The sequence below is a fragment of the Loxodonta africana genome, chromosome 5 (assembly GCF_030014295.1).
Source record: "Loxodonta africana isolate mLoxAfr1 chromosome 5, mLoxAfr1.hap2, whole genome shotgun sequence".
In the NCBI taxonomy this organism is placed as follows: Eukaryota; Metazoa; Chordata; class Mammalia; order Proboscidea; family Elephantidae; genus Loxodonta; species Loxodonta africana.
In genome coordinates this window covers 26,105,933-26,132,882 of record NC_087346.1, presented here as the reverse complement: position 1 = coordinate 26,132,882, position 26,950 = coordinate 26,105,933, and the positions used below count along the sequence as shown (strand labels likewise).

Genomic DNA, 26,950 nt, shown 5'->3' with positions numbered 1-26,950 from the left:
TTCTTCCAAGACAGATTTGTTCATTCTCTGGCAGTCCATGGTATATTCAATATTCTTCACCAACACCATAATTCAAAGGCATCAATTCTTCTCTGGTCTTCCCTATTCACTGTCCAGCTTTCTCATGTATATGAGACAACTGAAGAGACCATAAAAAAGACATGGTGTGGAACAATTAGTTACTTTTGTGTATGGCCTTTCTAGCCATGGTCTTGTGACTCCCAGCCAGGTGATTGTGTGATAGGGTAATTGTGCCCTACCAAGTGGGCTCATCAGTTTTGCCTTAAAAGACCCAATTTCAGAACAGTGAAGAGGAGCCTACTACTAAGGAAGGAGATACCCAGCAGCAGAGACCCCGGCAGCAGGAGACAGCATAGTGAGCTTTCTGGCCCATGAAGTGAGCAAGTTGAGTGCCTTTGGGCAGAGACTGAGGGCCCAGGAAAGGTGTGCCTGTGAGTACAGCTAGGAAGAGGCTATCCTGATGCAAGAACTGTATCTTGACTGTTCTGAGCCTGAATTGTAACTGTTACTTCCCTAATAAAGCCAATAATTGTGAAAATTGACTGTGAGTTCTTTGCGGCCCTTGCAGTGACTTATCAAACCCAGTACAGAGTGCTGTGGAAAGAATGGTTGGTGTCAAAACTGGTAAAGATGGCAGAGAAAGGAGGCATTTCTGACCCCCACCTCATAGGAATCAGCCTTGCACTGTTGATGTTGGTAGCCCTTCCCACTTGTGGAGTCTGAGGAGGTCAGACGCTCCCCCAAGCTGCTTCTGCACATGGCTTGGGTCAGGTGCACCTTAGTCTTCAAAATGACATCTTTGTTTTTTAACACTATAAAGAGGTCTTTTGTAGCAAATTTCCCCAATGCAATATGTCATTTGATTTCTTGACTGCTGCTTCCATGGGCGTTGATTGTGGATGCAAGTGAAATGAAATCCTTGACAACTTCAATCTTTTGCCTCTTTATCATGATGCTGCTTATTGGTCTAGTTGCGAGGATTTGTATTTTCTTTATGTTAAGGTGTAACCCATACTGAAGGCTGTAGTCTTTGGTCTTTGTAAGTATGTGCTTCAGGTTCTCTTTGCTTTCTGCAGGCAAGTTTGCATCATCCACATATCAAAGGTTGTTGATGAGTTTTCCTCCAATCCTGAGGCCATGTTCTTCATACAGTCCAGCTTCTCGAATTATTTTCTCAGCATAGAGCTTGAATAGGTGTGGTGAAAGATACACCCCTGAGGCAGAACTTTCCTGATTTTAAACCATGCGGTATCCCCTTGCTCTGTTCAAACGACTGCCTCTTGGTCTATGTACAGGTTCCTCATGAGCACAACTAACTATTCTGGGATTTCCATTCTTTGCCATGTTATCCATAATTAGTTAGGACCCACAGGGTCGAATACTTTTGAATAGTCAATAATACACAAGTAAACATCCTTCTGGCATTCACTGCTTTCAGCCAAGATCCATCTGACATCAGCAATGACATCCCCCTTTCCACACCCTCTTCTGAATCCGGCTTGAATTTCTGGCAGTTCCTTTTTGATGTAATGCTGCAGCCATTTTTTAATTTTCATTGGCAAAATTTTACTTGCATGTTTTTCATGATATTGTTTGATAATTTTCACATTCTGTTGGATCATCTTTCTTTGGAATGGGCACAAATACACATAAATATGTTTTATTGGATCTTGTTAAATATATTCTCCCTGTGCTTCGTTTTTCATTTAATACTATACAGTGAAGTATTTAGTACTTTTAACCTTTTTATTATATAACTATTTTTGTAATAAACATTTCCAATTTTTATGATAAAATGTATTCAAATATTACAGTGGAGTTTAATGTGAAAATTAAAATTTCACCTTCTACCTTTCTCTCTTCACTGAATTAACGTGATAGTCCGATCCACAACTTGATCATGGAGATGACACAGGACCGAGCAGCCTTTCTTTCCATTGTGCATGGGGTTGCCATGATTTGGGGGTTGATTCCACAGCAGCAAACTATAACAACAGTTTCTTATGCATGCTTCTACATGGAAGTGTTTATGTATTATATATTTACACATACATATAAATAGGTTCATACAAAAGATGTAATTTCCCAACTTGGTATTTTCAATTAATATATTTTTTCAGTATAAATTTGCATGTATCGGTCTTTCTAAGACTGTTCTGTAGTATTCCATTAATTTATTTAATGAATCCCCTCTTGATGGCACTTAAGTCACCTTAACTTTCTCGCTTTTCCAAAATAATGCTGAAGAGCGTGTCTTTGCGCATGTGTCACGCTTTAGTCAGAAGCGGAATTGTGGGGTCAATGGGTAAGTAACTGGTCCACAGCCAAGGAAAATCCTCTTCTGACTCCCTGAGAAGCCTATCAAAAAGAGTGTTTCCCCAGCTTTTCCCAATGGCTCTTAATTTTTATGTCCTTTAGAAGCTGAGTTTCTAGAACAAATTGGTGTTCCTCTAGTGTGCTTTACAAATTTTGAACTTATTTTATTGGATTATTTCATATTTACACTCTCCAAACCCTAGTGGTATAGTGGTTGAGTGCTACAGCTGCTAACCAAGAGGTCGGCAGTTCGAATCTGCCAGGCACTCCTTGGCAACTCTATAGGACATTTCTGCTCTGTCCTATAGGGTCGCTATGAGTCAGAATCAACTCAACAGCAGTGGGTTTGGTTTCTGGGTTTTTAGGTATTCCATCCTCGGATGACTTTGACAAACGGATGTAAGGAACCAAAAGCAGAGGACTTAATCCTACACCCTACCTGTGCTCTCTAAAGAGTAAATCAGGCATGAATTTGTGAACAGGTATGAAATGTAATTTTCTAACTAATAAGATTTGTCCATTAAGTAACCTCAGTTACTTAAAATCTTGGAGGAATTAATTTTTGGCTTCATTTGACAATTTATTTTTCATTAAATATATGAAATTCTGTTTCGCATTATTTTGTTCAGTGTGACCATGATAAAAGTTTGTGTGGGAATAACTATAGAATGAAACTCGTCTACTAAATTTCAAATGTTATCAGTTATACTTACTAAGAACAGATCTTTAGAGATCTTTCCATTCTTTCAAAGTCGGAAGTATTCACTAATGCTTATTTTAAAAAAAGAAAAAAAATCTAGTTAGGCAAGCGACCTAATCTCTATTAGAGTTGACAGTCCTCTTCCAATCTGGCAAAAACATTGTAGCCCTAGCAACAAGACTGTTAGAAAAGGCGTAGAGAGAAAAATGTCAGAATTGGCCCTCTGATTACACAGGTCATTTTATGTTACCATTTCACTTATTTTTGTACTCTTACCATCTGACCTATTTTGATGCTAGAGAAATGTAATACAGTTTGAGTTATTTGTTCAAAGTCCATTTTCATCTGCATTTATCTGTACCATTGTGCTCCGCAAGCATATTTACACAAAAGAACTTCTGTCAGAGAAAGATCTTTATTGTCTTTGCATGTTATCTATGCCAGAATAGGTCTTCAGGCAGAAGCTGGACCACCCAGACTCCATTTCCATACAAGGGAAAGATCTCAAACGTGTTTCAAAACGATCTAGATATGGACATAGCCAGTGGATGGCTAGACACGGATGTGAGTTTCCTTCTGAAATGGCAGTTTTGCTAAATGCAGATGTTAGTGGTTTTGAGGATTGAGGCTGCAATGTCCAAACTATTTCATGTCTAACATACAGTTAGTGGATCACTGTGTTCACAGTCATAATAGCCAGTACAGCACTGTAAAGAACTGTCTGTCCAGTCCACAGCTGCAAGGATGAAAACAGGAAATTCTTGTACATTGATCATCCACTGTGTGCCAGGCACTAATTAGGTGCTTTTCACCTGTTCAGCTCTGTGCCTCTAAATGAATGGAAGTTGGAGTTAGAGGGAGGGTTGGGGTGCTTGGGTCATAGTCTTGGCTGTGGTCTTGGAAATATGGGGTAAACCATGAGGCAAGGGAAATAATGAAGTCTCATTCCTAAATGAGGAGTCCTCAAATGAAAGCAACTGCCACCTTAAATCCTCAATTCAGACCCATGGAGGAAGAATAGTACAGAGAGAGGAAAAGAACTGGATCCACGATGAAGATTTATAACTGCTGATGCCTGGTGAATTCCAGTAGAGAGCCATAAAGCAAAACCATGAGAAAATGCTCTTAAGGGTGAGAAAAAAATAAGGGTGAGAGAACCCTTTTAATTCAACTTGTGAACAGGGAGGGAGTCACACATCAAATTTGTTCATTACATGTGTTTTCAATCCTCACGACAACCGTGTAAGTGTTATTATCCCCATTTTACAGATGGAAAAACTGATATTCAGGAAGGTTAAATTATTTTTCTGCTTCAATCATCCAAAATCCACCCCCAGGCTGACTTCAAAGCCAATATTCTTTCCACTGTTATCGGATTGCTTTTCCGTTACTACGAGACGGAAGGGTCCCCCTGCAACTCCATTATGGAAGTTACCACAGCAAAATTACAATCCCAGAATTAAGTGAATGGCATAATCTATTTTAACACTACAAAGGTAGGTGGTTTGAACCCATCCAGAAGTGCCTTGGAAGACAGGTCTAGTGATCTGCTCCTGAAAACCCTATGGAGTAGTTCAGCTCTGCACTCATGGGGTTGCCATGAGGTAGAATCACTTTGACAGCAACAAAAAACAACAACAGCATTGTAGGCCAGGTAGTGTGTGCAGAAAGATTTGTGGTATCTAATGTAGGAAGCAGGAACCTTAGAACATCTGGCTTTCATTCCTGTGCAGGACAAATCAGCTGCAACAGTATCAGGAGTTAGCAGCCTTTAAAGCCACATTCACTGAGCAGAAATTGTCCAAGTTGTGTCTCCATACGTTTAATATATATGTGTGTGTGTGTGTGTATTTGTTATTGGTAGGGGTGTTGGTGGTGGTGCTTGTGGGGGTCTCCTCATATGTATTACCTACTATCTGAGAGAATGGCATTTAAGTCAATATTGCCTTCTTACACAATTTAAATATTCTGGTTTCCTCATATCGTTGTATTTAGTGTCTTGTGCTTTTGGCACTTCAGTGCAAGATTGTGGCCAGTTTAGAGAGAACTTCTACTTCCAAGTTGTTCCAGGTGTGTCCTCTCCAGGTCAGTGGAATGAAGTCTACTCTTCTCTGTGACCATGAGGAATAGGGGAATGACTGTCATCCTATTCCCTCAACACTATATTTTAACTAATAATGTGTTATACTTTATTCTGGTAGTACTAATTGTCATCACTCTTCGCAGACTTCATTCCTATGTAGCCAGGTAAAGTTGGACCCAGCTGGGCAGCAGTTAACCATAGTCAAGAATAAAAAAAGAAAAAATTAAAATAGGAGGCTCACAGTAAGAGCCAATGAGTCAGAACTACTCTTGTTAAGAAATAACAGAAGGGGTAAAGAAACAGCCACATAAACCAGAGACTCCATCAGCCTGAGATCAGAAGAATTAGATCGTGCCTGGCTACCAGCAATGACTGCCCTGACAGGGAACACAACAGAGAATCCCTGGTGGTGCAGGAGAAAAGTGGGATGCAGACCTCAAAGTCCAGTAAAAAGACCACACTTAATGGTCTGACTGAGACTGGAGGGACCCCAGAAGTCATGGCCTCCGGATTCTTTGTTAGCCCAAAACTAAAATCGTTCCTGACGCCAACTCTTCAGACAAAGATTAGGCTGGACTATAAGACATAAAATGATACTGGTGAGGAGTGTGCTTCTTAGCTCAAGTAGACACATGAGACTGTTTGGGCAGGTCCTGTCTAGAGGTGAGATGAGAAGGCGGAGGAGGACAGGAGCGGGTTGAATGGGCACAGGAAATACTGAGTGGAGAGAAGGAGTGTGTGGTCACATTGCAGGAAGAGCAAGTAGGGGTCATATAACAATGTGTGTGTAAGTTTTTGTATGAGAGTCTGACTTAAATGATAAACTTTCACTTAATGCACAATAAAAAAATTAAGAAAAGTAAAAGAAATAACAGGGGGATCCCAAAGTTTAGCAAAACTTTCAGGAGATTCCAGATAACATGAATTAAAGCAGTCAAAAGTTAGTATTCCAGAGGTAGAAAAGACAGAATGAGCACATACAAAACTACCCAGAAAACATGAACTTCAGGGCAGAAGCCAGTTCTGTTGTCCTCTTTTACTCCTTCCTGTCTCAGTGGGATGTGACCTGGAGTGTAAGGAGAGTGGGTTGAGCTGGTGAAGGAAAGGGTGCCAAGAGCTGTTTTGTTGAAACACTATGTGAATTTATAATCAAATTCACTATTTAGGTACATGGCTCTCAGCTACTTAACTTTATCAGCCTCAGGTTTTTCAGCCGTAAAAATGGAGGTAACGATGCTTACCTCACAAGGCTGCTGTGAGGAAATGAGACGACAAGCTTGAACTACCTCGCAAAGAGCCTGGCAACTTATAGTTGCTCGACCAATTTTACTACCTGTTTTCGCTCCCTTCTCTTTTAGTTCATGGAAATGTTTGCTATTTTTGAATAGAAAGTCTTCCTTCATGTAAGCATAACTAAAATATTGAGGGATTACAGTGTCTTATACCTAGTGATACCACAAGAGACATACCACAATGGGTTGCTTTAAAGAGCACAAATTGATTTTCTCACAGTTCAGAAGGCTAGAAGTCCAAATTCAGGGTGTGGCTCTAGGGAGAGGTCTTTCCTTGTCTATTTCAGCTTCAAGTAAAAAAAAAATGCTGCCAGCAATCCTCAGTGTGCCTGGATTTGTAGATGATCTCTCTGCCGTTACCCTTACTCTTCCCCTGTCCGTGTCTTTATTCTGCTCTTTTCATAACTCAGAAGTGATTAGGTTTAGGATCCATCCTAACTCCTGATACGACCTCATTAATACAGCAAAGGAAAAACCCTATGTCCACGCTGAATCATATCCCCAGGGGTAGGGATTAGGATTTGAGCACATATTTTATGGGATACAATTCAATCCATAATGCTATGTCAAAGCCATGCTAAGTTTATTTTAGTATTATCTGATTTAATTCTCATAGCAACCCTATGAATCTCATCTGCAGATGAGAACACTGAGGCGTTGAAAGTGTAACTGGTTTGCCTAGTGTCACATAGGTAGTAACTAATGAGGAGGGATTCAAAACCAGGTGGTTTGATTTGAGAACTTGACACTTCACAACCTGCTTCCTTATTTAACCATTTAATCAAAACATTAAAAATTGAAGGAAAAAATAGTATTAGGAAAGGAAAGTTTTCTTTTGCGCTGTGCTTAGATGTTGGTACGGTTGGCATAGCGTCACCTCATACCCTCTGTTCTATTTGATATTTAGGGTGGGAAGTTCAGTGTTCAATGAACTAAATGAAAGCAGACTCTATCGCTGTTATTCCATTTGCAGGTTTTCGTGAAATAAAGAAATACCAATGGTACTTTGGAAGGAATTAAGCAGCTATTGTAAAGGTAACTTTTACATGTAACCACCAAACTAAGGAAAGACCCCTCAATGTAACAAAAGGCTTCCTTTCCCTTGTTTCCTTTGCTACAAAGGAGATGGTATCAGAACACCACGTCTTTCCAATGTACACCCAAAGAACAGTCTTTCGTAGCCCTGGTTGCACACCAGTGTCACCCAAAGCCTGTTTTAAAATACAGATTCTCCAGGTCTGATTGATCAGAACCCAGGTGGGCGGATGCCTAAAAAGCTCCCCCACGTCATTTTGGTGCAGACCAGAATTGGTTACCAAGGATTATATTGTAGAAGGAAAGAAGTTCTTGGCCTCTAAGCTCTCTGAAAGAGAGGCAGAGAGTGAGAGTCACCTGGTGAATAGTCTGCAAATTGGGGGAAGTGCTTGTTAATTCTACCTACATTTTTTACCATAACTAAATCCTGACGATGCTTGATGAGTGGACAGAAGGTGTTGCTTAATACACTTCCATGGTGCTAAATACAGTCAGCGTGTCCCGGGCTAGCACTATGGCTTTAAAATATTTTACAAGCCTCTGGAGCCCACTGTCTACATGCCACTTGTATGCTAGTTTGGTTTTAAGACAAGAGGCCTTAACAAGGTCTAAAAGGACCTGCATTCCTGGCCCCTACTTAGCTCTTCAGGTTTATCTCACTTTCCTGTGCCTTCTATTAGAGTGTCCTCCGCCTCCTCCAATCCAGCAAACTCATGGCTCTGAAACTGCACATGTTGTATCCCCTTTGCATGGAACATTCCCTCCCACTACACACTGTTCTCTCTCCCTCCTTCTCTCCCTCTGTCTCTCTACTTCTTCACCTCTCTATACCTCAGTATCTATCTCTGTGTCTTCATCTAGTTAATCTTGAATTATCCTTTAAAGATCATTTAAATGAATTCTTCGAATAAGCCCCCCTTGTCTGCCCTCTTTGCACAATCTAAGTCAGGTGACGGGTCCCACTTGTAATCTCTTATCTCTCTCTTTACCTTTTCTTTGCAGTATTTTTCAGAGTCTGGTGTTACATACAAGGCTATTGATGTGATTATTTAATTTCTGTCTCCTGTATTCAGATCTAGGTTTCATGAGTGGGGCCTGGGTCCCTTTTGTTCTCTGCTGCCTAGACCTAACCAAGTGCCCTTTTCCTGATACAGGTTCAGATACTGTTTCTTGAATGAATGAAGTAGATGAAAGAGAGTCTATTTTCGGTCATCCCTTTCTTTTCCCCATCCATGGCAAAAAACTGGTTCACTCATTTACTTCAATAAAATGCTTTTTCATTCCTCCAATATGCCAAAGCCTGTGAGAATTAAATGATAAATGAGATATGGACTTTTTCTTGAGGTACTTAAGAGATATGTATTCAAATATCTATTACAGGAGACTACAAAGAAAACCACAAACGTTATTAGTAAGATCAAATACCACTCCTCCAAGGGCTCAAGGAAAGGAGACGCCATATGAGAAGAGGTTCGGGTACCTCACTTCCCTGAGACTTGTGTGCCCTCCAGAGTCAGCTGAATTTGAATTCCTAACATCATTTGACTTCAAGATACTTAGCCTATCTGTGCAGCATCTGTGAAATGGTTGATTAACTCTTGGAAAGGGAACACTATATTTAAAGTGTTTTAACCAGAATACTATAAGTTTCATGAAACTTAAGATACAGTACAAATACAAATAAACACATGAAAAGATGTTCAACATCATTAACCATTACGGAAATGTAAAGTAAACCCACAATGAGATAGTGCTCCACACCTCTCAGAATGGCTAAAATAAAAATAGTGAAAACACCAAATGCTGGTGTGGATGTGGAGACGCTGGATTATTCAGATATTGCTGGGGGTGGGGGTGAATATGAAATGATATTGCCACCCTGGGAAATAGTTTGACAGTTCCTTAAAAAATGAAACATGCAGCCACCGTACGGCCTAACAATTGCACACCTGGGCATTTATCACACCAAAACCTGTACACAAATGTTTATAGCAGCTTTATTTGTTACAGCCAAACACCAGAAACAATCCAGATGTCCTTCAGCGCAGGAATGGTTACAGCGTGGTACACACCCATACCACTGAGTACCACTAAGTGATAAAAAAAAAAAAAAAAGTCATACAAAGGAATAAATTATTGATACTGCAACAACCTGGATGAATCTCCAGAGAATTATGAGTGAAAAAAGACATTCCAAAAAGGTCACATACTGTATGATTCCATTTATATAATATTCTTGAAATGACCAAATTATAGAAATGGAGAACAGCTTAGTAGTTGCTACGGATTAAAGAGGTAGTGGGTTGGGAAGGAAGTTGGTGTGAATGTAAAAGAACAATATGAGGGATCCTCGTGATGAGGGAAATGTTCTTTATCTTGACTATATCAATGCTAATATACTGATTATGATATTGTAGTATAGCACTAGAAGACATTACAGGGTTCTCCAGAGAAAATCAGTAGGCGAGGGAGAGAGAGATTGATTTTAGTAATTGGCTCGCACGATTGTGGGGACTGGCAAGTCTAACATCTGTAGGACAGGCCAGCAAGCTGGAAACTCAGGAAGGGGTTGATATTGTAGTCTTGACTCTGAAATCTGGCCAGTCTGGTGAGCTGGAAACTTGGGCAGGATTTCCATGTTACAGCCTTGAGACAGAATTCCTTTTTCTCCAGGAAACCTCAGCTTTTGCTCTTAAGGCCTTCAACTGATTGGATGTGGCCCATTCCCGTTATTAAATGGGATCTCTACTTAAAGTCTACTGATCACAGATGTTAATCACATCTACAAGATATCTTCACAGCAACATCCAGACTGGCATTTGACCAAACAACTGAACACCATAGCTAACCCAAGCTGACACATAAAATTAACCATCTCATTACCATTGGCAGAAACTGAGTAAAAGGTACATGGAAACTGTATGTATTTCTTACAACAGCATGTGAGGACGGTTTAATTTTTAAAAAAATTCAAACTGAGGGGAGCAGATATGTCAGTTAGTCAGTTACAGTTTGAACCTCAGAACTTTGAAATCATAACAACAAGTGATCGTGGCAACACCGGAATCCTCAGGCTCATGGATTTGTTTGAAGCACTCTGCCCAGTGCTGAGGACTGGACTGGTTTTCACTCCCAGGAGTTGAGGAAAAAAAAGATGTTTACGTCAATCCAAAAGCACCCCAAGCTTCTACATGGTCTTTCAAGACTTAAGTGGACAAGGTAGTCTTTTAATATACTATTTTTAATCATCAAAATAGACTGGGGATCACAGGAAGCGTTGGGTCTTGTTTCCTCTGAAATACATGAACTAATTCTTAACTTCAGCACTGGTTTCATGAAAAGCTACTCATATTCATTCGATATAGTGCTACTGAGCACAGAAGAACAGGCTTTACATTCTCAGGAGAGACAATTTCTTGGCTCCATGGGAGAGCCTTTTCTGTAGGTCTATGAAAATGTCTTCCCTATTTATGAAAGCTTTTATGGTCTGTTCAACCTAGATGTTTGACCTATCAAGGTCAGATACTCTTAGATATTATTTGGTTATAACTCAGGCAAGTCATATCTAAGACCATTTTATTGATACTGTCTCATGTTTAGAAACTTTTTTTAGTGTTTCCAGTTTTATTTGATGTTCTTTATCAGTTTTCCCAGAAATCAAATATTGATTTAGGAAAGATGGGAATTAATCCTCAATGATCTAAATTTTCACGTTAACGTAAAACGAAACTGAAATTTCTTCTTCACAAATATCCATATCATTTTATCTATGTTGGGTTAGAAACTTTTTTTTTTTTTAACTAAGTTCTAAGTGGTGTTTGAATAAAAGCTGTCACATCCATCACAGTCTTCTCCGCAGAGTGTAGGAGAGCAACTTCTGTAGATTCAATAGTAGCTTATGGAATGGAATGAGACTTTTCAAAGGTATAAGTTGGTTTAAAAACATTAGGGAAATATGATTATATTTTTTACTTAAAAAATACCGTAGATACTTTTCATTAAGACCATGTCAATGGTTACTTTTGTATAATCAAGATTAACTAGTAGCAAATATTTGTGGACAACTTTAGAGTTTAAAAATACTTTTGATTTCTTAAACTTCATATTAAGTTTAATCACAAACCAAACCCACTGCCATTGAGTTGATTCCAACTCCTAGTGAACCCGTAAGGCTTCCAAGGCCGTAAACCTCTATGGAAACAGACTGCAACATCTTTCTTCCACAGAGCTGCTGGTGGTTTCGAACCACCAGCCTTTCAGTTAACAGTTGATCAGTTTAACCACTGCACCACGAGGGCTCCTTTAAGTTTCATTAACCCGATTGCCATTGAGCCCATTCCGATCCATAGCAACCCTACAGGGCAGAGTAGAACTGCCCCATAGGGTTTCCAGAGAGCTGCTGGTGGATTCAAACTGCCAGCCTTTTCGTTAGCAGTCGTATCACTTCACCACTGTACCACCAGGGCTCCCTTAAGTTTCATTATAATCCTCTAAATTGACGACATTTATTCCAGTTTACATGTTCTATCTTATTACTGTCACTGACATTTGCCAGATTAAATAAAGACTTGGTAATCTGAAATTTTTAAGTGACGATTTACATATATTGAGTATGCAAGATATAATATGTATTATATTATTAAGTTGAAAAGAGTATTTCCAAAGATACACTAAGGATAGCTCTCTGTGGCTCACAGCTCCAACCTCTGGGTACTTGGTTCTAATCCCGAGCTTTTGGCGTTGCTTTTTGCGTGATTCTTCTTTTTTCATTACATATAGTGATGTTGGCAGCTGGGCGGCTTTATCAGCCTCCTTTCTGCCAGTGGCATTTTGAGGATCGAACAGCCTTCTTTAATTCTGTTCTCTTCCTGTCCCTTTCACTTTAAAGTCACATTGTTTCTGCTAATATAAAGTTTTCAAGAACTTTGTGGGTCTACCACGGATGTCACTGGCAATCACTTCATTAGACTCCACCCATCTTTCTGAGATACTTCCTTTTCTGGTTTTGGCTTCTGCTGAGATGGCTGATGGACAATTCCCAGAAGCTTCTTAGAGGCCCCTTAGAAGAGATCTGTGACTCATACCCTTAATCTCTTCAAAGAGGCTTTTGTATGACTGAACACTCTCGTCTTTTGATCTCTCTAATGTTTTAGCAAAAGATCTTACAATCACATGCTCAGCTTTTTATCTGTGCCACACTTTTAAAATCAATCTCTTAATTTTAGCATCTTTTGCCATTGGAATAGGCTGAGAATTTCCCAAATCATCGAGTTATGGTTCTTTTTTGTTGAATAGTTTTCTCACTTTATCTTTCTTTTCTCACACTTTACTATAAGTAGAGAGAAGAAACCAGGCCTGACCTTCAACAATTTGCTTGGAAATCTCCTCACCTAAATATCCAAGCTCATCAGTTTTAAGTTCTACTTCCCACATAACTACAGAGCACAATTCCATTAAGCTCTCTGCCCGTATATAACAAGAATCTCCCTTCCTCCACTTTTCAAGAACATGTTCCTCAATTCTTTCTAGAACCTCTCCAGCAGTGCCTTTAAAGTCCATATTTCTACCAATAGTCTGTTTATAAATGATTCCGGTGTTCTCCAAGTCAGCACAGGCTTTCTCTACAATGCTTCTCACCCTTTCTGAGCTCTCACCAGCAGAATTTTTAACATCCGTATTTCTATCACAGTCTGTTCAAGGGAATCTAGGCTTTTTCTATCATACTCCTCAAAATTCTCCCAGCTTCCATGTTCTGCCAATTCCAAAGCTACCTCTACATTTTTAAATATTTGTTACAGCAGCACCCACTTGCAGGTGCCAAAATCTATATGAATTTTTTTATTGTAGCTGTAACAAATGACCACAAACTAAGTAACTTAAAACAATAGAAATTTATTACCTCATAGTTTTTCTGTGTCAGAAAGTCCAGGTGGACTTGGCTGGATCCTCTGCTTAGGGTCTCACAAGGTTGATCAAGGTGTCTTTAGGCCCTTGTGAAAAAAAACTCTGCTTCCAAACTCATTCAAGTTTTTGGTCAAGTTCAGTCCCTTGAGGTGATAATACTGATGTGACTCTTTTCCTGCTGGCTGTCAACCAGGGCTGGGTTTTGCTCTTAGAGGCTGACTACATTCCTGTTTCAAATGTGGTTCATTCCGGCAATGAGGGTCGAATCTCACTCACACTTCCAATCTCTCTAACTTCTTTCTGTGCCATCTCTCTAAATCCAGCTGGAAAAAGCTCTCTGTTTTTAAGCATTCATGCAATTAGATTGGACCCACCAGGATATTTCAGGATAATCTCCCTATTTTGAAGTTCATAACCTTAATTACATTTGCAAAGTCTCTTTTACTATGTGACATATTCATAGTTTCCGGGTTTAGGATTTGGGGCAGAGGGGCATTCTGCCTTCCACAGTCCTACAAACAAACTTTCCTCCCATTATTCTACCAACATTGTTCTTGTCAGGGTCCCCAGTGACCTCCAGGTTACTAAATCCGATTGTGAGTAACCGTATGCCTTGGCCTTCTGCAGCATTTGACATGGCTGTTCTCACACTTCCTGTAGTAGTATCTACCCTTGACCTCTTAGTTTTCCTCTTCACTGACAGTTCATGATCTGCTTTGATGTTTCTCCTTTTTCCCACCTCTCTGAGTTGCCATACCTCAGGGCTCTTTCTTTAAATATGCTCTGCATCTATACCAACTTCCTAAGTGACCTCATCTTTTCCAGTAGCTTTAAAAACTATAACCCAATGATTCCTAAACTTGAATTGGGGAGCCCTATTTTGGGGATTGAGATTGTAATTTCTAGCAATTGTGTCATCCACAACCTTTGGAATAAAACTCTAGCGTACATTTGACCATTGACTAGCTATTCTGTGGTTTGCGGTGTGTTGCAGGAAAAGTCCTTCCACTGAGGTGGACACCCACAGTGAGACAACTACATTATCTGAGGGCCCCAATCGTACCCTGCTGATTCATGGCCCTGCGGAATTCAAAAGAGGCTGGAGAAGGCAGAAGCGACACCTCTTCCTCTTCAGTGATTTGTTGCTTGTGTCTAATTCCAAGTAAGTGTATTCTACTCACTCTTCTGATTATCATTAGAATTGCATTCTCACTAACAAATTGCATTTTAATAGCCCTTACTATAAGCAAATACAAAGTTTTTTTTTTTTTTTGGCTTTTGATCTTTGATTTACTCAACAAATATGCATGAAGATCCTGCTCTGTATGGTGCCCGTGGAGAGAATACAGTGAAGAATATGACAGGAATGTCCCTCTTCTTTGAACCTTACAGAGAGATAATAAAAATAGAGGAGAGAAACACAGTTTGTGATTAGTGCTCCTGGGAAGAAGATATGTTGGGTGGCATTTGAAGAAGAAGATAGGACATGTTAGAAAAGGGGTCATCAGAAAGGTATCTGGTGGCAGCATTTAAATCCCTACCTATGGGACGGGAAGCAGTTACCACTCCTAGATTTGGCAGCTAGCCATCTAGCATGAAGATATGGCAGACCCTACAGTGGGTGTGGCTTCTCCCCTTTCAGGGAAGGCTCAAGGAAAGCCCATATGACTGGAGTCTGACACATGGGGGTGTGCCCTCTGTTATGACACTTGAGAATTAGGTAAGGATCTGGTCACACAGGGTCTCAGTAACCTTTGGTGAGGAGTTTGGAATTTATTCTAGTAGAGTGACCATATCTGGCTTATATTTTTAGCATATTGCTCTGGCTGTTGGTAGATAATGGATTGGAGGGTAGGGAGACTAGTTAGGGGAGGTAGTAGTCCTGATGAATGAAAAAGAGGGCTGCATCTTGGGAGCGGAAGTGAAAATGAAAGAGAAGCAGACATATTTTGAATGTATGTTGGAGATAGAGCCAACTGGGTACACTTTTACACCAGCGCAATTTATAGCCACATTAGAACATGGTGATTGCTCAAGAAATATATGAAGGCGAGGAGGGGGAGTGGTGGTGGAAGGAATTGACTAACCTGGTCATCTGTTTATCTGGTCCATCTCCATTTTCATTATGAAATATCGTGAAAGTGAAAGAATGATTCAGCATAGAAAATCTCATGAGGAAGCTATTTAGTCACTACGGAAAATAAAACTCTTTTCTTTTGCCTTTACCTTGGCTCCTATTTAAGGCCTGCCATGGATAAAATATGTAAGATTAAGTACTAATTTTGTAAACTGCTATATTTAATGCAAATGACAATAATAACAGGTAGGATTTATCAAGGGCTTATTATGTGTCAGGTATTATGGTAAAGACTTTATATACCTAAGCTTGTCTCACCCTTACAACCCCCCTGGGAGATGAGATTGTTCTCCTTATTTTTCAGAATACCTTTATACTCAGAGGTCTAGTGGCCTCCCCCAGGGCACCATGTTAGTAATTACTGGAATGCACTTTTGAAACAGAACTATTTGAAAGCACAGGCTTTTACCCTGTGGTTCTGTGGCCACCGTTCTTCCTTTCTTTTGGATTTCATAGCACATTCATAACCATGTAGTTTGTCTCTCACCATTGAAATCAACCTTTCCTTTGGCTTAAGTAAAAGACTAATTCCCATCTGTTTTGTATCTAGTAAGAAATAGAACAGAATGCTTAATAAACTAAAAAATTAATGACAAGTCCCCCCCGCCACCCCTCTGCTGCCATCGAAGTCAGCTACCAAAAAACAAACAAACAAAAACAGAGGCAATGATAAAGATATAAATGTCTTGCATTCTGAATGAGAGAAGTTGCCTACAGATATAACTGTGGATTGGTGTTCTCTTTAGAAGTAAAAAGAAAGGAAAAGACTCTGTGTCCAGCCCTTGGCTTGAAGAGAAGTCCACACCCAAGGGCTTGTACAGATTCCACATGGTTACAACCATAATCTCAGGACTTAGACTGCCTGAGTTCAAATCCCGGCACTGCTGTTTTGGCAAGTTACTTAACCTCTCTGTGAGTTTCTTCATCTAAAACCGTGGTAATAGAGACTATCTGATGTAGTTGTTTCAGGATTAAGTGGCATAATATTCATAAAATGTTTAGTGCTTGGCATATGATAAGTGCTCAATAAATGTTAGAGTAGAGTTGAAACTGTGTTCTGGGTTCTTAGATGGCTCCTTGGTTTGGTTTCCACTGTGGAGTAGATAATTTTGAAACTTTATTGAACTAAGGAGAGAATTCTAGAAATGGCTTCTTTGCAGGTCAATATATTTGGAAGTTGCGACGTAGTGTCTTGGGTATCTTTACACATTTAAGACCCATTGCTGTCGAGTCAATTCTGACTCATAGCGACCCTATAGGAAAGAGTAGAACTGCCCCATAGAGTTTCCAAAGAGCACCTTGTAGATTCCAACTGCCAATCTTTTGGTTAGTAGCCGTAGCTCTTAACCACTACGCCACCAGTGTTTCCTCTTTACACATAGATGCCTGTGCTCAAAAATACAAAATCTGTGAAAGCAAGCAGATATGTGCTTGGCCTTCCAAATGGCCATGCATTTTAGCTTTATAATACCTTCAGAGTTGCTATCCAGAAAAATGATTTTATATGATAATTGAATGATTTCTAAAAAATCTTCAAAGATACAGGAATAGGGTAAGAACTATTGACATAAAATGTACAAAGAAGCCACCTTGTATTACAAGGTGCTTTTCCATTATACTTATATTCAGTTGCTCTAAGCTGTGAATCTAGATTATCCTTCAGGTGTACCTCCTGCACGATTCTTTTCATTTTATAAATCCCATTGAAGAGTTTTAGCTCTAACCTGTCCTTGACTCAGTGGAGTCATAGGGATGTTTCCACATGAGGTGTCTTTGATCTTATTTTAGCTTGAGTGTCCCCACAAGGAGTTCTAAATAGTCATGAGTCCCAGAGCAATGTGCCCAGGTCCCCTAGGCATTCTTCAGAGGGCTGTAACTATTTAAATCTCAGGCCCACCTGACCGTTAAATTTGCAAATTAAGTCAGGGGACATAGTGGTTTTATGTCAGAGTTATAAGGGGGATTAAGCAGAAATTGTCAGAAAGCAATTTCATTGCTGACAAACTCAGTCATCTTCTGACTCTCCAGAGTTAAACGGAAGTGTGTTCATCACATATATATAAGACCTCTTGGCTTCTGGTCTGAATTTTATTTTTTTTTAATTTGGTTCAGTCTTTAGACTATAGTTTCTCAATTTTAGCCAGAATCTAAGGAAACATCATATGAACAATTCCTCAAGAGAGGAAATTTGAAATAACTTATGCTTTAAGGGCTACAAAAACTAAAGTTGAGAGCACATTTTAAATCAATTATGTCTTCCTCTCTTAAAAAAGTGTTTTATGAATATTTTTATGAATCATAAATCATGTACTTTTTATCTTTGTTCAACCTCTCAAATACTTCTTGAAGTAAGCAAGTCATCAATAATGAAAGAATGAATGTTTCCCTAAGAAAGTAATAATTTTGGTGACATAAACGGTAAAGCCCTTGACAGCTAGCCAAAAGGTTGCCAGTTTGAATCCACCCAGAGGCCCCTCAGGAGACAGTTCTGTCTGACTGCATCCAAAAGATCACAGCCTTGAAAGCCCTATGGAACAGTCCTGCTCTGCACACATTTAGTAGCCATGAGTTAGAAATGAGTCGTGGCAACTAACAACAACAACAATTTTAAAATTAGAAGTTCACAGAAGCTGGCTGAATGGACATGGGGAATACAGGGTGGAGAGGAATGTACTATCCGTTAGGGGGAGAGCAACTAGGAGTACATATCAAGGTGTATATAAATTTTTATATGAGAGACTGACTTGATTTGTAAACTTTCACTTAAAACACTAAAAAAAGGAAAGAAAAGAAAATTAGAAGTTTTGGTTCCAAGTCAATAGTCAGCACTGAGAACAATAAACCAGTCAGTCTGTGGTTACTTGCTTCCTTCAATGAAGTATTTTCAGGGCCCTCCTCAGCCAGCCTTCCATCAGCACTTAGGAAAGCCCCATCTGACCATCGACTGTGCTGTGCACCAAGGATAATAGAGATGAACTGATATCTTACCATGAGCATAGCTCTGCCTTGGCATTTAAGAAACAAACTAACAGAGTTTCTGTTGGGTTATCTTCCTAGGTATAGAAAGACCTTCAAAATTAAAGATAAAATACCACTGAACACCATGTGGATGACAGACTGTGATGACACCAATGCCAAGAGGTCTCTTGTTTTGGGCTGGCCCACCGTGAACTTCACAGCCACCTTTAGGTAAGAAGCACAGCTTGGCCCTGTATTTGTGTGGGTTAGCTATGTGCTGAGGCGTTTTTCTTAGTAAATTGTGAGATCCTCATTTTCATAGTGTTTGACTTTATGTTAGTTGAGTGGTTAAACGTTTTTCTTGGCTTTTATCTTGAGTTATAGAGTTGTTATACCTTTTTTTGGTTACCTTATTATTTACCCCTATTTTTCTAGGTAGAAACCTAACTTGTATTGTTCTATATCGCCTTATATCACTCTCCATCTGGCAGTTCAATGCCTCTGTATTTAGTCCTTCTTTTTGATTATTGTGATCTTTTACCTATTGACTTCCATGATTCCCTGTTATGTGTATTTTTTTTTTTTAGTTAATCTTAATTTGTTTGTTTTTGTGATTTCCCTATTTGAGTTGATATCAGGACGTTCTGTTTTGTGACATTGTGTTGTGCTGATATCTGATATTATTGGTTCTCTGACCAAAGAATATCCTTTAGTATTTCTTGTAGCTTTGGTTTGGTTTTTGCAAATTCTCTAAACTTGTGTTTATCTGTAAATATCTTAATTTCGCCTTCATATTTCAGAGAGAGTTTTGCTGGATATATGATCCTTGGCTGGCAGTTTTTCTCCTTTAGTGTTCTGTATGTGTCGTCCCATTCCCTTCTTGCCTACATGGTTTCTGCTGAGTAGTCTGAACTTATTCTTATTGATTCTCCTTTGAAGGAAACCTTTCTTTTCTCCCTGGCTGCTTTTAAAATTTTCTGTTTATCCTTGGTTTTGGCGAGTTTGATGATAATATGTCTTGGTGTTTTTCTTTTTGGATCAATCTTAAATGGGGTTCGATGAGCATCTTGGATAGATATCCTTTCATCTTTCATGATGTCAGGGAAGTTTTGTGTCAGGAGTTCTTCAACTATTTTCTCTGTGTTTTCTGTCCCCCCTCCCTGTTCTGGGACTCCAATCACCCGCAGGTTATCCTTCTTGATAGAGTCCCACATGATTCTTAGGGTTTCTTCATTTTTTTTAATTCTTTTATCTGATTTTTTTTCAGCTATGTTGGTGTTGATTCCCTGGTCCTCCAGATGTCCCAGTCTGCATTCTAATTGCTCGAGTCTGCTCCTCTGACTTCCTATTGCATTGTCTAATTCTGTAATTTTATTGTTAATCTTTTGGATTTCTACATGCTGTCTCTCTATGGATTCTTGCAACTTATTAATTTTTCCACTATGTTCTTGAATAATCTTTTTGAGTTCTTCAACAGTTTTATCAGTGTGTTCCTTGGCTTTTTCTGCAGTTTGCTTTATTTCATTTGTGATGTCTTGAAGCATTCTGTAAATTAGTTTTTTATATTCTGTATCTGATAATTCCAGGATTGTATCTTCATTTGGGAAAGATTTTGATTCTTTTGTTTGGGGGCTTGCAGAAGCTGTCATGGTCTGCTTCTTTAAGTGGTTTGATATGGATTGTTGTCTCTGAGCCATCACTGGGAAACTAGTTTTTCCAGAAAATCAGCTAAAAAATAAATGCAGTCAGATGGCTATCAGAGTTCTCGCTCTGGCTCAGGCTATTCAGATGTTAATGAAGCTGCCTGCAGAGGGTGGGGGAGGGAACAGAGAGATAGGAGAGTAGCACCTCAGAATATAGCCAGAGTTGCTTGTCTTCCTTGGAATGACTATTATATCTGAGATTCCCGCGGGGCGCGTCGCCTATGTGTGCTGGCTGTGTGGAGATTGCCCCCGGGGGGTCTGGCCCGCTGGAGTCACAGTCAGATCCTCCGCTTCCAGCCCCTCGGCCAGCGTTAAGGCTCCCCTACTGGAACGGTGCACTCTCGACTCCAAAATCAGTTGCAGCCTCCCGGGGACTTCTCGTCCCTCCAGCTGCGTTGCCGTGCCGCCCTCACGAACCGGTTCAGCCCCCTCCCGGGGTTAGTTCAGGTGGGTGGAGCAGCTCCCCGTACTTGTGCCGTGACCGAGTGTCCCGGCTGGGATGCTGTTCTCCCTGCTCCAATACCAGTCGCTGCCTCCCGGGGACTTCTCCTACCGGCTGCGTCCCACGCCGCCCGCGCGACCCGGCTAAGCCCCATCCTGGGGTTCGTTCAGGGGGGTGGAGCAGCTCTCCGTATTTATGCCATACCTGCCTCCAGTCCAAATCCTGGTGGGATGGTTCCCTGGCTGGGACGCTGCTCTCCCCGTTCCAAGACCAGTCACTGCCTCCTGGGGACTTCTCCTACCGGCTGTGTCCCTCGCCGCCCGCGGAACCGGCTGGTCCCCCTCCCGGGGTTAGTTCAGGGGGGTGGGGCAGCTCTCTGTGCTAGTGCCGTACCTGACTGGTACGCTGGCTCCAGGCTCTGAAAACAATCGCTGCTTCCCCGTATTAGTTCGTTCTCCGTCTCTAAATCTGTGTTTGTTGTTCAGGGTTCGTAGATTGTTATGTATCTGATCGATTCACTTGTTTTCCCGTGTCTTTGCTGTAAGAGGGATCCGAGGTAGCGTCTGCCTAGTCTGCCATCTTGGCTCTGCCCTCACTTTTTTTCATGGGTTAGGTATGTGAAGGGCATAGTCAGCTTTTCTAGAATGGAGAGAAAAATATAATTACATTTTTTCCTCTATTTTTTAAAAAGAAAACATTTTAATCTGAGTGTGTTTTAAAACAATGACTCACCGTTTACCTCCCATCAAGACACTTACATGCCTTCTATTTTTGCAGAGTTTTTTACTCAAATATGTGCAAATTGATAGTAAACAATGGGAACTATCAGAGCTACTCCCTTTGGTTTTGACCAAGTGGTTATAAAAAAGCTCTAAGAGCTACTTTGAGGAGTGAGTATTCAGGGTTCTGTTCAGATGACTGCATCCTAAGTTAGTTCTGGCATAAGTCAAATACCTCATTTTTTTTTTTTTAAGTTTTCATGAGCATTGCCTTTTACTATCAGTATCTTTATAAATCTGGCAGTGTTTTGAAAAAAAAAAGAAAAAACCGACAGCCGTTGAGTCAATTCTGACTCATAGAACAGTAAATCATAAAATGGAACATCTGCAAGTGAACATCTGAGAATGATAACATCAGCAAATTACGCCCTACAGCATATCAATAACAATAACATGTACAAAAAAATGGACGGTTAAGTGAAGTTGGTCGTTACCTGAATACGTTGTGAGTTGGGGACTACCTGTACTGGAATAGACCTTTCTTAAGAAAGTATCATTAAGTAGTCCAATTAAATTTGAAAAATTGCTTTTATGCTCCCAAATTAATTCCTTAAAGAAGTAGTCATTAATCATACAAATAAAATCGATCATATTATCAATTACTCGGTTGCTTAAATCACTGTGATTACCTGATTGAGTGTCCAAGAAGGTGACAATGAAAAATAAAGGTATGATCCACAAAGTGCAGATTAATTTTCTAAGATACATTTCTAGGCTTAGGATTGGAAATACCAACAGTCCGGCGTTCACAGTGACCAGGCAACACTTACATCTATCTACTCTTCTGAACAACGGCACCCCAAGCCCCGCACTTGTTTTACACAGAGTGTGAGTGTTCATCAAGTGCACTCAACACTCTTCTTTCTGACTTTTCCTCACCTCACTCCTTCACAGTCACACACATCATCTTTAAGTCAACTAAAATGTTTCCGAATTGTTCATCTATTAAACTGTAAAATGCAGCTGTTGACATAACAATTTTCAGAGCTTATTAGGAAGAAACATGTGTTCCTATTATCCTCTGCACGTCTTCTCTTCCATAATAGATTTCTGTAAAGATTATCAGTTGCTGTTATCCAACACCTCCTTCATGTTACAGATGAAGGGAAGCAGTTTAAATTGGGAATTCATGAAGTCTTTGATGAGGGAACGGAATAAATTTACACAGGCTGATACAGTGTTATTGGTTCTAAAGCTATGTGAATATGTATAAGGCATTTAAAACAGTGCCTGACCCTGGTGCTTGCTGTTATTACTCTTCTACAAATGGGTGTGAGTAATTAGAGGCTGTGTACATGTATGTATGCAGGTAGGAGGCAAAGTGGAAGACCCCTTGTCCTGATGAAGTAGATCCTGAAATGGTGACTTGGGGAGAGGGAAGAGCTATTGCTGGTGGGAATGTAGAAGGGTGCAGCTGCTGTGGAAAAATGTGGTAGCTCTTCGAGAAGTTAAACAAAGAATTACCATGTTGTTGTTAGGTGCTGTCAAGTTGATTTTGACTCATAGAGTTTTCTAGGCTGTAATCTTTACGGGAGTAGATTGCTATGTCTTTTTCCCATGGGGCCGCTGGGTGGGTTTGAACCACCAACCTTTCATTTAGAAGCAGAACGCTTAGTCATTGCCCAACCACTCCTGGGTATATACTCAGAAGAATTGAAAACATATTAAAAAAAAAAAATGCACACAAATATGCATAGCAGCACTGTTCAGAATAGCCAAAATTTGGAAACAATCCTGATCTCCATCAACTGATAAATGGATAAACAAATGTGAAATATCCATACACCAGATATTAGTAGGCCATAAAAAAGAATGAAGTACTGATCCATGCTACAACATGGATGAACTTTAAAAGATGATGCTAAGTGAAAAGAGCCAGACAGAAAGGACCATATATTTTGATTCCATTTATGTGAAATATCCAAAATAGAGACAGAAATCAGATTCATGATCGCCAGGGCCTAGGTAAAGGGGGGAATGGGAAGTGACTGCTTAATTGGTTGGGGGTTTTGTTTTGAGGCGAGGAAAATATTCTGAAACTAGATAGTGGTGATGTCTGTATAACATTGTGAAGGTACTAAATGCCATTTATGGTAAATGTTATGTGTCTTTTACCACAAATAAAATCTGATAAATGAGAAATCTACGTACAAATGAAGTTTAAAACACTTTAAGTCTGAATATTTGATGCTGTAGTAACTTTAGCAGGGAAAATATCAATCATTAGTAATTTAGCAGTCAGTGAATTGATATTGATAAGAGGATCCTTCTAATTAAGGGTAAGTTTTCTAGGAAATAATTTAACATTTTACAATCCTGCTACCTGTATAAATAAATTAAATATTGAGGTTTTTTTTTTTTTTTAAAAGAGATATTCTTGTTTCTAGGCCAAGGTAGTTCCATCCAAATGCCAAATATCTTAAGTATGGTTTCATCTGAATAGTTCCGTACTTTATATTTGAGCAAGGCTCTAGGGGGCAGTGGTTAAGAGCTATAGCGTGCTATGGCTTTTAACCAAAATGTCGGCCGTTCAAATCCATCAGCCTCTTCTTGGAAACCCTGTGGAGCAGTTGTACTCTGTTCTGTAGGGTCGTTATGAGTCGGAATCAACTCGATGGCAATGGGTTTGATTTTTTGGTTTTATATTTGAATAGCACTTTACGTTGTCTTTATCAGTCAGAATTCACTCAAGGACAACAGGTAGGTAGGTATTAAGTTGTAAGAACGCCCTGAGGTATAATTAACTTCCTTTCCAATGGTGAGAAGTGATGGTCACGGCTGTTAAATGTCCAGATAACTTGCGTCTATGGTTGCAATCCAGTGTTTAGATTTCAAACCAACTTCTGTCCCACTGTCAGATCTACTTCCTATCGCCATAACGTTGCCAGTAAAAGAGCACGGTCACTCAAGGGTCCAGGTGTGTGAAGGGCACCACTTACATGGGCATCCACAACAGTAGCAACTGGCTGCTGATATTTTATCTGGAATGGCAGTCATTACGATGTTAGTATAAGTGTTGCATACAGTTTAATTTTTTTTTCCTTTTTTATTCATGCAGTTCTTCAGAACAAAAGGAACAATGGCGCTCTTCCCTTCGAAGGTATTTGTGATAAAAGATATAATCTGTGATAAAAGATATTGAAAAATGCAGGTCTCTGGAAGGAAGTGTCCCCAATTATTTCTCCCTCCTTAGCAGAAATTGTTGTACTGTCCTCAAGTAATTTATTTAGATTTACATTGGCTACTACTATAAATAATGTGCTCTTATTTACATGCATGTTTCACTTATCTTGAGGCACTGGGACTACTATAAATAATGTGCTCTTATTTACATGCATGTTTCACTTATCTTGAGGCACTGGGACTACTATAAATAATGTGCTCTTATTTACATGCATGTTTCATTTATCTTGAGGCACTGGGACTACTATAAATAATGCGCTCTTATTCACATGCATGTTTCACTTATTTTGGAGGCAGTTCTGGTTACCAGTCTCCTGTTTCCCTTCTCTCCAACTTAGACGTTGGTGTTAACTTTACTCCCAAAGCATATATTAAATCTCCATGAATACAGGTTACTGTAGTGAAAAATTCAGAAACCAACTGTTGCTGCCTACTCTTGAACCTAGGAAGGTGCTGGGCCCCCCAGTGCAGACGGGAAAGCTTTTAGGACCTAATCTGCTGCTCAAATCTCACATGACAGGGACCCCTTTATTTTCTAGGCCACGTCTTATTTTCCTGAAATAGTTTTGTATGTTTTCTTCTAATCCATCCTTTGATCTTGCTGAGTCTACCCACCTGCTTTTAAAATGGCATACAGTATATTGAAAATATTAGCAACATAGGTTGATTTTCAAATAAGCTATTGGCTAAATTAATACTCTTTTGGCTTTTATTGAATTCGTCTAGGTACATCAATCTAGCCAAAGAGAAAGACCACCCGAAGAGCATTCCCCTGAAAATCTTTGCTGAGGACATCGAGAACTGTGCCTGTGTAAGTGTCTTTAAGCCCCTAAATTAAATTCCTTGTCTCTGACTTAGGCAGAAGGAGAAAGAGAGAAGGCATGGAGACAGTACCATGTGGAAAAGCATATGTCTTTGTAAAAGGCAAACAAGTGCTAGGCAATATGAAGCAAGAGGAATCCATGTTCCTTCCACTGTTTAGCTTTGAAAGAATTTTGCATGTTAAACGTCCTTCATGTTTCTCTGAATTTGTCTAATAGCAACCAGAGTGACTTGTGTTAACGAAGTAATTTCCACAAGCAGGTATTTCCTATCAGATTTGAGCACTGTCTTTCCAATTGTTACATACATACAGATTGGTTTTGGTTGTTTCTGCAGGTTTTTTTTTTTTTTTTTAACATTTTATTTGGAAATGGCCCTTTATTCTTAAATATTTATATATTTCCTAAGAGTAAGAATACTCTGTCACTTTACTGCCATACAGGTTCACTCTTGTCAGGTGAGACATAGATGTAGCGCGTGCATGATTCTCTAGAGCCATTTCCCTTTCTAAGGTCAGATATTGCATTTAGTTATGTCAAATGCAGAATAGTTTTGAAATATTCTTCATTCTGAGGATTGTCAGGGATTGAATTGAACTGGAATGTGCGACTGTCTAAGGGATCAGTATGTTTGTACCTCTTTTGTTTATGCAAATGGAGGAAAAGCGTTTAGCCCCAGTTATTGTGTATCATTTGATTTCTGCGATTGCAGTGCAGTAGGCAAGATGCTCACACTGATGAGTAAGATGGATACGTCATGTTCTGAATATTTTTGTGACATTGTGGCCTGTCATAGTTTACAGCACCTGTAGATCCCACAAAACAAAATTTGTAGGTGAGAAAAGGAGGTAGTTCAAAACAGTTATTCCTGTTCAACAGCAAAAGGCATGTGGATGCCCTGACCTATATTCCCAAGTGCCTGACGCCACTGCACGAAGGAGAGGAGACTCGAGAGTTCTCCTGTAGCGAAGCAAATGCTGGTCTCTGCCTGCTTTGTTTTCAATTGGTTCTGTTCAGAATTTTCATGGAAAATCACATTGGAATTAAAAAGAAAAACTTAAAAATAATATCTGCAGTGTGCTACATTCATTTTCTACGTTCGTCGGAGATCACAGTTTTCCTCTGACTTTCATTCTTATGAGAGTTTCCTTAGCATTTTTCTATACTACACAGCTGATGCCAACAAATTTTCTTCGTTTTCTTTTATCTGAAAATGTCTTTATTTCCCTTTCACTCATGAAGGTGTTTTCCCCCATACAGAATTTTGTTTGCAAGGCTGTTTTTTCCTTATAGCTCTTCAAAGCTATCCCACTGTATTTTGGTCTCCATGCTTTCTGATGAGTAGTCCACGATCATACAAATCATTGATCCTCTGTATGTTGCTTATCATTTTTCTTTGGCTGCTTTCAAGATTTTCTCTACATTTTTAGTTTTCAGCCATTGACTATTATGTGCCAAAGCATGGTTTTCTTTTAATTTATTCTGTTTGAGGTTTACTGCACTGCTCCAAACTGTAAATTTATGTCTTCGATCAAGTTTGGAAAAATTTTAGCCATCATTACTTCAAATATTTTTT

At 39.6% G+C, this 26,950-nt stretch overlaps 1 protein-coding gene across 1 annotated transcript in view; it reads left to right on the top strand.

Annotated features, from left to right (window-relative positions):
• The first annotated feature begins 1,264 nt into the window (after positions 1-1,264).
• LOC111749377 (rho GTPase-activating protein 20-like) overlaps positions 1,265-26,950 on the top strand; it is a 48,517-nt gene continuing 22,831 nt past the window's right edge. Inside the window, exons 1-5 of the mRNA XM_064286266.1 lie at positions 1,265-1,269; positions 14,346-14,513; positions 18,546-18,677; positions 24,429-24,470; positions 25,280-25,362. Of these exons, the coding sequence (XP_064142336.1) occupies positions 1,265-1,269; positions 14,346-14,513; positions 18,546-18,677; positions 24,429-24,470; positions 25,280-25,362 (430 nt within the window). The remainder of the gene's footprint in view (positions 1,270-14,345; positions 14,514-18,545; positions 18,678-24,428; positions 24,471-25,279; positions 25,363-26,950) is intronic.